Consider the following 12,582-nt stretch of genomic DNA (forward strand, 5'->3'; position numbering starts at 1 on the left):
AAATGGTTGCTCACTTGAGACAGGCCCTCGACCGATCTAATCCAGTTCTATTAACTACAGAAAATTTAAAGATTGCAAACTTCAGTAGGTTGCCCTTGGAATGCTAATTTGTTCCTTCCGAGCATTTATCCTTGGAAGTTTTGGGGTAACATAAGCACCCAAAGGCACAATAGCAGTAAGCACGCGAGCCCTTGTCCACATTAAGAATACCGTTACCCATTTATGCCAAAATCCAAAGACCCATTAACTCTTGAATAAATGAATTTATAGCATTGAAAAAGTATTTCTTGAATAATATAACAGATCTTCATGCCATGGATAGCAACAAATTTTCTCTCCAGCAATAAATTATAGAAACAAATTTTCTCCCCAGCCGTATCTTTTGCGAAGATGACCCTGTACACATAATTTGGTCAACATAGTAAATTTCTTCTTTAGTGTTGACGGCAACTCATAAGCCGCCACAGGGAAGAGTATAGTTTTATTGAATAGTAAAATACAAGGTGACATGTCTGCCCCCTTGCTTAACAAGAATGGAGATGCGATTGCCTCCTTGGGTCCACTATCATGTTGCATGTGATATAACCAAGAGCCACACGTGGAAGCATGCGTCTATTGCAAAGAAGGAAATTAAATTGGATGAAATAAATGACTTTTCCAATCTAGACCCAGGAATTACCAAAATACTGCAGAACAATCTCCGGACATCATCAATGTTCAACCTCATCCACTGCTTTAGCAGGCAGATGCTATATAGAAAAATTCAATTAAATTAATCCAGAGCTGCTTTGTTCCACCTCCCATTTGATGGTCTCGGTATAGCTTCAAAAAGTGGTTTGGCCACAGCAGATGTCAATTCGCCCGCTACCCACCTAGTGCTCGACCTTGATGGAGATATCTTTCCAGAATCTTGCAAACTTGGGGTGCTTGATGATCTCCTCACCTTGGACATCAAATCTTGCCCAGCCTTACCATTCCCCGGACTATCCCCAAACCCCTTCAGTGAACCAACCCCAACAACAAAAGCATCAGCCATATGAGGGTCACTGACCATGAATGGATGATCAGTGGCACCAGTTGTATCACTTGCAAGAGATACTTTACCACCAGATTTGGGTCTTAAAGACAGACCTTTCCCACCTCTCCCAGTTAAACCGGCTTCCTGCTTGAGTACACTTTCTGTTGAACCTAATGAATAGTCCGTCCCATCACCCTTAGACCGCCTCCTTACTGAGCTTTCATTTGTTTTTTCAGTTTCATTGTAACCTGCATCCGCAACAAATCCCATATTATGGATGCCATTTGTTTTACTTCTTGTTGAATCTTCACCTGTAAAATCTACCTCAAACTTCATCAATAGATCTTCATCGTAGGAAGTCTTAAAAATCCTATTTACATCTTTGGATCCATCATTTGCATATGTTTGAGGTGGAGTGGATGGTTCACCCTCCATGCAATATTTATTGTCTGTTTTGTATACAGACATCTCCGTTCCTTCATTACCCTTTCTCTGACCTGGTGAAAGCCCATAATAACCCCTTAAGAGACTCATTGCAACAGAAACTGACTTTTTGTCAGATTTCTTTGGCTCAGGCACATAGATGTCGGGAATACTATTACAATAAGATGCATGAATTCCATAGCGTGGTGGTCGCCCAGAAGGAACAGAACTGCACAGAAATCCAATCACATGATTAAAAGAATCCCGAGATGGGAGTAAAGTCTGGTTCAAATGACTTGAGTATATACTACTGTAATTGCATAAAGAAAACCAATTAATTATCCAATGATTTGATCATAGAAAAATCACAATTATTGTTGTATTTTCAGTGGACTGTACTCCATCAAAGCCAACATCAAGAATACCAAGCAAATTATCAAATAGGAAATATTTTAAAAGCAAAAAAGAGTTTCTTCTATTATGAAATTGGATACAATCTCTTCAATTGCTTAAATTTAGAATGCTCATCGAATGAAGCCTAGCAAGCCTTTCAGAACACTATAACTTGGCTGACAAAAGTCAACCATTGTCATCCGTTTGCTTTTTGGTTTTGTTTTCATTGTTACTCCCAACAGGAATAACAAAATGTTAATAGTTATATGTTTTTTATGTAGTGATTGAAGATTGAGATCATTGTTGATGATGACTTTTAACATCCATCAAATCAAATTGGTCTGTAGAGCCTTTTAAATGCATCATTCTAGTCTATCAACCTAACATAATTGCACAAGAGGAACTGCCCTTATTAAAGCCGCACATGTTATACACTTTAAGAAATAATAATTAATTGTGTTTATATATACAGATATTTCTCTACAACCACCATACATCCTTAAACATATATAGGTCCTACACCAAGAGGAATCCCTTCAGCATGCTCATACTAATCATGCCAGCTAATTCCTCTTCATTGAGAAGTTGCTTGAGGTACAACATTAGTTGCAGAGTACAATTGTGATAAGAGATTGATCCAGGTCACAATCACCGACCTCATGGTTAGATGACCCATTATGCAGAAACATTTTCTCTTGCTTGGAGAAACATGAAACATTTCGATAAACATGTTGAAGCAAGGAGCATGTGATTCATGAGATATCAAACTACAATTAAACATGAGAGGATTATAATTGAATTACATACTTCAATGTATGTGGGATTATATTAACACCCCCTTACACATAGCAGCCTATGCACTGAACTTAGAATGGTATTTTAATAAGCCTAATTCTAGTTGTCCCATTGACAAGATTTAGACCGAAGAAGAGGTGATGAAGATTCAGGAGCTGCTTCTACAAAGATGAGTTGTGGTGCATCCAAGTGTGTTGAATCTGCCAAGGAATCCCAAGGGTGATGATATTATTGATACATATAATACTTGACCCCTGCAGCAACTTCCACGCCCACAAAACCAAGGTCAGAGCAATAGAAGTTTCACAGAAGATAGGCCATTAGCTAGGCTTGCTCTATGCTTTATTTGTTTTTTTTTTCATTTTTACTATTCAGCTTTTTTTGCGTAGATCATACTTACTAATTTGATGTCTAGGATTTTCCCTTTTTTATTATACATAACTTTATTGGATATCCTACATAATATCGGTCTTCAAAATTGTTGCTGGAATTACTGTTTCAAATTTCAGTTTTGTGAATGTCAATTTTCATTTGTAGTCAGACGATTTACATCTATTTTGACTTTATCCAATGAGAATTTTTTATTTATGTCAAAAGTTGCGATTGAATTTAGAATTAGAGCTCAATGTAATTAGAAATTTTTTTTATATTTTATTATAGTAAGTTATGTTTTTTCCATAGTTACCAGGAGACCCATCTCCTACCCCTGGAGACCCATACCGGTACCGGAGACGTTCTGGAGACACATCTCCGGTACCGGATACTTCTCCGGAAACTTCTTGACGCATAAGGTGCTTTTGGCTACCGTCTCCTGTCATCTCCAAAGTCTCCTGACCAAAAATTGACATCTCCTCCTAGATAACTTAGGGCAAAATCAGTAAAAAGGCAAAAAAAAGCAAACAAACGAGATAAGCTTGCAGCAAGGCGAAGTCATAGGGAAATGACTAATAAGGAAACTGTTTCACAGGGAGATAAAAATCCATGCAAAATTATAGCGATTGGATCTATTGACAGTGTAGACTTTTTGAGAGGACTGATTTCTTGTCATTGTAATAGTCTAAAGAGAAATTGCCTTTACTATTTAGCAGACATTATTGAGTGTGCTCAACATCTATATCAGCTTACTTTCACTAAACAATTTAGACTGGCTAAGGTATCAGCAATATAAGCAATTTTAATTTCAATTTTTGTTCAATTTTAAAGTTAATGTTAAACTTTACCACTGTTCTTGTTTTCAAAGTTCTCTGTCATGATATGTTTTGGAAATTATTAAATATTATTTATTAAAAAAAATTGGCGTCTCCAAGTACCCTCATCTCTTATTTTTGAAAATTAGTCGTACCAGTCTCCAAGTACCCCTGTCTCCTGGTAACCTTGGATTTTTCTATGCTGTATTTAATATTTACTGGCATTTAATCTAGCTTGCCGGTTCGGGTTCGAAGAACTGGTACGCCGGTACGGCAAAATTTTGAAAAGGGGTTTGGGTTCGTTTGGGTTCCTTAGTACAAAAACATGTAAATTTTATATATATATATATATATATACATTAATATTTGTGCAGCCTATAAGCATGAATTAAGATTAGCATGTCACATAGCATCATATAAACAACAAAACAAACATAAACTTGTAATCATAGCATCATGATCATACCATAATAGCATCATATACATCAAGTTTAATATCAAAATGACAAAGTATTCAAGTATCCCTATCTCAATAGTAGGTTTCAATTGGGTATATCTCTTATCTTGCCCTGCAGCTCGCGCTCAGAAACTGGGCTCCTTGTTTTGTAGAACAACAATTGCTCAGATTTGCTCTTGCTCTAGCCAAACATGTTCTGCAATCTTGTACTGATATATCTCTCCAACACTTAACTAAACCATATAATGTTCCACTAGCATTATATTTGGCTGTTCCAGCAGCAAAACGCTTATTTGCAGGGATGTAAGCTTTCTCAGACAGATTTGACAGAAGGCTGCTGGTTGAGTTCTCGAAAGCATCTCTACTTTTTAGTAATATCCATCATGTTCATCAAGAGAATTCTGTTAGCATCTAGTCTTGAAATGAAATTAGAATTGTGATAGTGCATGATATCGTTTGTAACTAGGAAAGGGGGTTCAGATGTTGCTCCTAAAGGGCTGGGCCTCCCCTTTCCCAAGGTTAACGTGTAGAGCCAGCCCTATAATGACGCGCCACATCAAAAACTATTTTGGCACCAAACATAATTATCTAATTAAGGCCCCGACTTGAAGGTTATCTGCTCATATAAATAAAGATCATTTGCCAAGATCAATTCAATCATTCATTCATGCAATCAGCAAAATTCTTCTGCTCCTTGGTGTGCGAAATTAAGAAGAGAACTGGGCGAACTTATTCAAGGAAGACAAAGCTATTTTGGTGTTCCTAATTTCTGTTAGAGAGTGCATTAAAGAGCAGACTTGGTGAGTTCAGAAGTGCAGATCTGATAAGAGGTTGAAGATTCCAGATCTGAGTCACATGACTGGAGCTAAGTATTGTATTGTTACAATTCAAGATTAAATACACAATCTGACCTGTGGGTCTTTAGTGCTGGGTTTTTCCTCCTTGGAGGTTTTCCCAGGGTAATTGTGTTGGTCTCTTGTGCATTTGCTTTCTCTCTTTCATTTACTTGCTTATAATTTACTTAATGTTAACAAATAATTAAAGACTGAAAGTCTGATTGCTGGTCTCAGTCACAAAACTAACACATGAAACAGTCATCTAACCATATTTTCCCACCTATGTCGTTGGGGCAAAGGTCGTGAAGGGTTTTATAATTTTATTTGCTTCCACTGCACATTTTGAGCATCTATCTGCTGATATAGTTCCAGTGCACTGGAGCAGACTGTAGACCTTACTGGGAGATTGGCCATGGGAAGAAGTGTTAAACCCTGAATTTTTAGGTGCATTAAGATACAGATCGTTCATAACTAGGTTTAAGTTTGTGGAATAGGTGCTGCCATTGGTGAAAGTTGAGGTATTATCGCATGTGTGCCATGCGTAGATACACATGACTGATGGAAAATTTTGTACAAACAGCAAAAAGAGGACGAACCACCTAGGCGGAATTGAAAAAAAATTAAATTTGGCATAAAAAATCACTTTTTGGGCGGCCTAGACGCCCGGGTTCGCATTGGGTTCTCTGTGGTTCTCTTTGGTTCGACCCAGGACGAACCACCTCTGGGTTTTAAGAACCCTGGTCGAACCCAGTCGAACCAGGCCCAGAACCACGAACCAGTTCGAACCAGAACCCGAACCAGGGGGGTCCAGAGGAGAACCCGGTATCTCAGCATTTAATCATTAATTTTTAATGCTTGCCTCCTCCCAAAGATTACTTGAAATTTTTATCCCATGTTCGTAGCTTTGTGTAACATTAATTTTAGCAGAGCAACAAGCATCTAGCCAAAAACATTAAATATTAAGAGCACAAGCAAATTGTTAAAAATACCAAACCATAACATTTGGCAGCAACGATTACCATGGCCAACATCATTAAAAAAGAATTATTAATAGGAATGTGGCATCTTTAGATTGAAAGATTTGATAGGAAAGATCCACATGACCTTGGAATATGCTAGAAAGATCTCCTATCGCATCACTTGAGAATGTTTTACATTCGAAGGACTTAAAAGCTTTAAGGAAAGATCCATGTGACCTGAGAATATGCTAAAAATATCCCGTCTCAAATGCCAAGGTAAAATTTCCCCTTTAAATGAACAATTGGGAGGACAAAAAAAATAAAGCAAGAAGTACTCAGTTGATATCTTGATAACCTAAGAATAGCATAAAAGCTTAGACCAGCAATTCACGTTCTTGCATTCTATCTGACTCTTAAAAAAAATTCTATAACGTTTGCACCCACTACATGTTGATCAAGAACATTTGGGGGTATTGTGGAACGAATTTCAAATTGCATAATTTATTCCTATCCTGGATCCCTTCCACTAGATTGATTCTAGAGTAGATATACAACATAATTTGGGGAACAAAGTTCTCTAATGGAATTACAGTAGCATTGTTCAATAAAAAGGAAAATGCATCAAGAAAAAACTAAAAACTAAAAGGTAATTATGTCCCTTACTGTTGAGAGTGTTACAATTATCATTAGCCAAGTTTGGAGGCACCGTATGCACATGCTTTAGTCATCAAAATTGTAGCATTGTTACTATTAGCTTATAACAGGTAGTCCAGTTCATGTGTAAATTGACCATTAGAGAAGGATCAGCTGACAGAAATGCAAACAGAATCATAATTGCAAGCTTTCAAACTAGACATGTCACTGCTACAATGCATGGAAGTACCAGCCACCTACGCAAACTCAACAAATATAACACAACTCATTCATAGTGCCCAGTCTCAATTTAAAATCTTTGATTACAATGAAGACAAATAGACCGTAAAGGAAACAATGGATATGAGAAAGAGACAAAGGCTTATGTACCTTGATTTAAATAAATATGAGGCAAATTATAATTCAAATGACCTCTCTGGCTACAAAGAATGGCAAGCTAACAATTGGGATGAAAAAGAAAATTTTCAAAGTTTAATTCAAGTTTATGTTTTTTCAACTGTGCATTTTGCCACTAGAATCTTAAAAATGGAAAAACATAGACCAAATATGTCATGTAGTAAGATCATGCAAGGAATGTGACACACTTCTACAAATATAATTCATACACTCAAACTAATACATACCAATGTATCAAAAAAATGCATCTAGTAGTTTCATGCATCCAAAGAAATACATACCAGAGGTGCTAAAAAAGCATTCCCCTTGGTAAATCTCTGATTGAGCACCTTCAGATAAGAACAAAACTTGCTATCATGAACACTTTTAACATATTTTTTGAGAAGCAACATATTGCATTATCAATCACCCATAGCTGGCCCAGAAAGCAAAAACTAATAAAAGTTTGATCCAAATTAGGGGCCTTCATCAAAGTCAAAATTGATGTATACCTGGGTGTTTTGGCATTATTTGATAAAGCAGCTGAAGGAGGGTGCCTTCCAGGAAGAGGTATGTGCAAAGTTTTGTGAGCAAACATTTGAAGATCTGTCATCAATCCATTCATTCGTTTTATGTCTGATACCTGTATCCAGACAATAAATTAAATTTTTTACCATACTCTAGTAGTAGTTCAAGACAAAACAATAAGCATGTGGTGCCAAACTCATCGCAACAATTACATATTGACATTAACAAAGAAAGAAAAAAATTAAATTTTCAAGGAAATTGAACTGATTTACAACCTAGCAGTTCATATAAAACAATTGAACCATCTTTGGTGAAATAATTATCTCAAATGCATTACCATCAAACAGGATCTCCACAATAATATAGTAATTAATAAATCTTAATTTTGAACCTCATAAACCTCATAAACCATATCCATTATTACCACTAAATTGATCCAACAAAAAAGGCCAAGGAAGCGAAGGTGTTATGGAATATGGTAATGCATTTTAGTTTTCAAACTGCAGCTACATCTCCAGCATGAAACAACACCACCTAAATTTCAAGAGAAATGCAAGGGCCGGCCACACGTTTCCTTAAGAGACTGCTAGCATTTCCATATACAGTAACAGTCACATGTGGAAATTTCATCAAAATACCAAAAAACTAAGAAAAAGGCTCTTGCATCAACAACTTTGAAATCTGTGATGAACGCAATATCTGTGCAAATAACTCAATGTTTAATTGGGCCAGAACTTCAGAATATTAAGTACCCTAACATTTTGTAGGCTACAATTTTCCTCTGCAATTTCAGATTGTTAAAAAAGGTTGTGAAAGTATTTCCAAACCACACAGAAGAATTGTCAGCCCAGAATGCATTGCCAATTCCATAACATGAAGTGAAATGTACCAAAAAGGTACAATTGCATTGACATTCATCCTTCAATATTAGTGTAGTAACTACCAAGCTTCACCAAAAGAAGAGGCATAGCTTTTCACCACATACCATCAAAAAAAGCAAAAAAACTCATAAACGACCTGTTACGTTACTTTGATACTTATGATAAAATCAAAATTAAATGCTTCCATATGAGTATATTTATTGATTCAAACTCAATATATCAAATACCTTAGCAATGGCCACATACAGGGCTTACTGATTAATAAATACATTAGAGCATCATTGCAAAAGCGTGGTATGGTATGGAATATTTAATACTAATGATGAAAGATCTACAGTGCCCTTAAAGAAGTATTTATTTGGTCCCTTTGTGCAGTCATGAAGTGCGATCGTGATTCGTTGCAATTTCGGATCCAACTGATTGAATATGGTAGCATGAACTACTTCTGTTTTTTCCAACAACAAGTAACATAAACAAACCTTTATGCTAGTCATGAATAATAAGTTACTCAGAGAAAAAATTAGCTGCACCTTTACCCATTTGAATATTTTTATAAATAAGAAAACCCATGCTTAATACATCATTTTCAAAACGCAGTTTTGCTCCCAAGAGTGATCCCATCTGTGAGAACTTTGAAAGAGTGATTCTACAAATTGTGAGAAGACTCGGCCAAACGTATACAACCACCCTGTCATTGTTGCAGGCACAGTGAACCTGACCCAGGTTTGATCAAAATCTGTAACTATATCTGTTATTGCTTATGAGAACAAATGCAAGCCATGCCACTTTTGGTTTGCATTTTATTTTCCTTACTGTTATAATCTTTGCAATAATAGTTACAATATACTGTATTATGATGTATTGCTTTTGGCATATTTAAAGTGAACTAGTTGCCTATGAAACCCTGTGTAAATATTATATGCTGAAAAGACAAGCCCTCTGAGTCCAAATATTAATTTGCTGACAAATTACTATTGAGGTATTTATAGCTTCGTGTGCCATGTAATGATTAGATCATAGCTCACGTCACAGGACCATAGCATTTAAAAACAAACTTGTTATTTCAACTGTTACAGAATAGATATAATCCTTTGATCAGCATTTAGGAGTTTTAATGCATAAGAATAACACAAATAACCTTCATACCTTCATAATATTTTGAGATTTCCACATTTCAGCCAACATGGTTTATGGTATATCTGGACTCCAACTGGACATTCAAATCCAATGTTGATTATTTCTGGCCTATTTGTTCATGTTTGTACTTTATGACAGACTTCGAACACATGTTGGGCAAAACTTGCCCAAGGAAGTAAAGTGCCATCTTGATCAGCAAGCATCAGATCATACTTCATAAAAATGCGAACCCTCGTATCTCAGTTCTTTCATGTTTTGTAGCTTATGGTTCTTATCTGGTGACGAACAAAAAATACTTAAAATACACATTCTTTAACCATTTCATCCCTAAAACATTTTGTGCATTCTCCCTCACACCGTCTCCACTCACTGAACCACCAAAATGTCTGACATAGTAGGAAGATACCAGATTTGAAACTTTTAATTTGAGAACACTGCTCAGTGCTGATCAGCTGGTGGGATTCATTGTGTTAAAAGCTTATTAATAAAGTTGCCCTTAGCTACAGGAGACTCATTTTCACTCCAACCCGCCAGTACTTACAACTCTATTACCAGTACCACATCCTAAAAAACACCACAAAAACCAGAGATGTCGTACCTTGCCCTAGTGCGAAGGAAACACCACTCTAGAAAAATCTGATGAGGAAGGTTTTAAGGATATATTGTTTTATTAGAATGCTGAAGGGGGTAAATTTTGCCATTTCAAAAAAATACGAAAAAATGTGTTTAAATGCTAACAATCTGATGAGAGATAGAGAGATTATTATAATGGTCACACATGTTGTTAATGTAACTTATTTATTTTGTCTACAATATATTGTAAATGATAACGGTTTTCTGTAGAAAATTATCCCAACTCAAAATTCCACCTCTCAAAAGACTGCCGACGCAGTTCCAAGTATTTACAATGAAAATTTTGTGAAATGGGTAGAAAATTTTGTGAAAAAATCCTTTTCGAGTTAATCGTGCCGGTGAAAATTTGAGAAGTAGTCAATTAGGTCATTTAACTCTTGAAATATACTGAACATGGGTGATTCACAAAAATTTAGAACATCCAATAGATATGAGAACTTGTACCTCGACTCCATACTTAATGGCAATGCCCGCCAAGGTATCCAACTTTGACACAGTGTGCTCAATATAGTTATTATTTGAAGCTCCTCCTGCAGTTGGTGATGGTGACGTTTCAGAAGAAGAAGTGGCTTCAGATCTCGTTGGAGTAACAGAAAACCCTAGATCCATTCTTCTCTCAGCCTCCAAACGAGCCAGCATATCATCAAAAAGAAACGAGTGCCCCCCATGCCCCATCAGACCCTCATGCCTAATTTCCTCCTCATCTTATATCCCACAAAGCAAACCTACAAAATACCATTCTTCTGGTCCCAATCTGCTACAATTCGAATCAACGAAATTGGGGTCCAAAATGGGCAAAAACCCTAACTATGTCTAATTTCCTCAAATGTGCATCAAATTCGTCACCAAAGGCGGCGATCGAAAGACGGATCGGCACCTGCAACTTTCGATTTGTTTGATCCTTCATACGTAGGCTCCGATCAGTGGGTTTCTTCCCTATTTGGACCGGTAGAACCTAGTGGAAATACTAATGACAGGTGTACCCAATTTCCGCATATACTAGTTAGAGAAAAAGTAAGCGGGGCAGGCCGAGTCCTGGCTTATATGCTGGAGAAAAAGTTGACATTTCGAATTCGTCCAGAGTAAAAATGTATAAAATTTGTTTGTTTACCATAGCCGACGCGCATTAAACCGTTAAACTAATAAAATTAGGGATAACGTGGACTCCAAATTCTCTCTAAATCTGGCTGCGTGTCGGTGGACAGCCTGATCATGCTTTTCCATCCTCAACGCCGGGCTTGACGGAGAAGTTTCACATATTTATATTCGGAGTTTTAGGGTTCTTCTTTTCGGATTTTATTTGTTTTTCTCGAGGTTACCCACAAAGGTGTCTTCTTGTTGACTTCAATAATTAGTTCTGTCTTTAAACTGAAGATCCATGAAAAAAAATTCTTGTGACACGTTTTAAAAGGTAAGTGCAGATCCATCCAACTCCCTGGGTAGATTAAAAATCACTCACCACATTTTGTCCTCTGGTAGATGTGAAAGGATGGACAACTCATTCTTTGAAATATTTTGTTTATACCATTAATTTTCTCGGTTTGGTAGTGGAAATTATGTACTTGTATTCTTAGGATTTGACTCTATGTTCAAAGTTGGTTTTATTTTATGGGTTTTATTAAAAAAATGTGTAGATCTTTTTTTATATTTGGATCTATTTTAATTAGACTATCTATTTTTATGTAATTAGTATATATATATTATAAATAAAATTTATTTAAAAAATGTTGATATTTAAAAAATATATATTATTTAGCTTATTATTTGTTGTATATTATGGGAAATCACATTGATTTCATTAAATCTACATGGTAGTCCCAACCTCAATACAAATATGATGAAAAATGATTGAGAACCAATATTTTAAAAAAATTATGTAATATATGTGAAGAGATATCAAATTTCAAAATACATTCATATATATGAATAAATTAAGTATAAATATTATATATATTTTTTGTAAAAACAAAAAAGAATGATAAAAAAATTTCTAAATCACTATGAGTTTCTTAATTGTTGTACCTTTCTAAAATTTTATTAATTGCTATAAGTTTCTTAAAGTTCCAATGTCTAGTTCTTTAGTTTGATTAAAATAATTTTAATGCAAAATCTTATATAGAGAATTGTAAATCTAAATGGTTTGAAAAATCCTAAACATACAATATCTATTAAAAAAACATGGTTTAAAGAATTGGTGTATTTAGAAATTGCATATATATAAATGAATAAAATTTTATAAATTGCTATAAGTTTCTTAAAGTTTCAATGTCTAGTTGTTTAGTTTGATTAAAATAATTTTGCGAAAA

General features: G+C 35.5%; 1 protein-coding gene across 1 annotated transcript; it reads right to left on the bottom strand.

Annotated features, from left to right (window-relative positions):
- Positions 1 to 243: 243 nt before the first annotated feature.
- Positions 244 to 11,531, bottom strand: LOC131054816 (uncharacterized). Its single transcript, XM_057989425.2, has 3 exons — positions 10,721 to 11,531; positions 7,610 to 7,740; positions 244 to 1,670 (listed from the first exon to the last, which is right to left on the bottom strand). The coding sequence occupies exons 1-3, from the start codon at positions 10,949 to 10,951 to the stop codon at positions 773 to 775; spliced, it is 1,260 nt and encodes a 419-aa protein (XP_057845408.2). The 5' UTR covers positions 10,952 to 11,531; the 3' UTR covers positions 244 to 772.
- Positions 11,532 to 12,582: the final 1,051 nt, after the last annotated feature.

The sequence above is a fragment of the Cryptomeria japonica genome, chromosome 6 (assembly GCF_030272615.1).
Source record: "Cryptomeria japonica chromosome 6, Sugi_1.0, whole genome shotgun sequence".
NCBI classification, from domain to species: domain Eukaryota; kingdom Viridiplantae; phylum Streptophyta; class Pinopsida; order Cupressales; family Cupressaceae; genus Cryptomeria; species Cryptomeria japonica.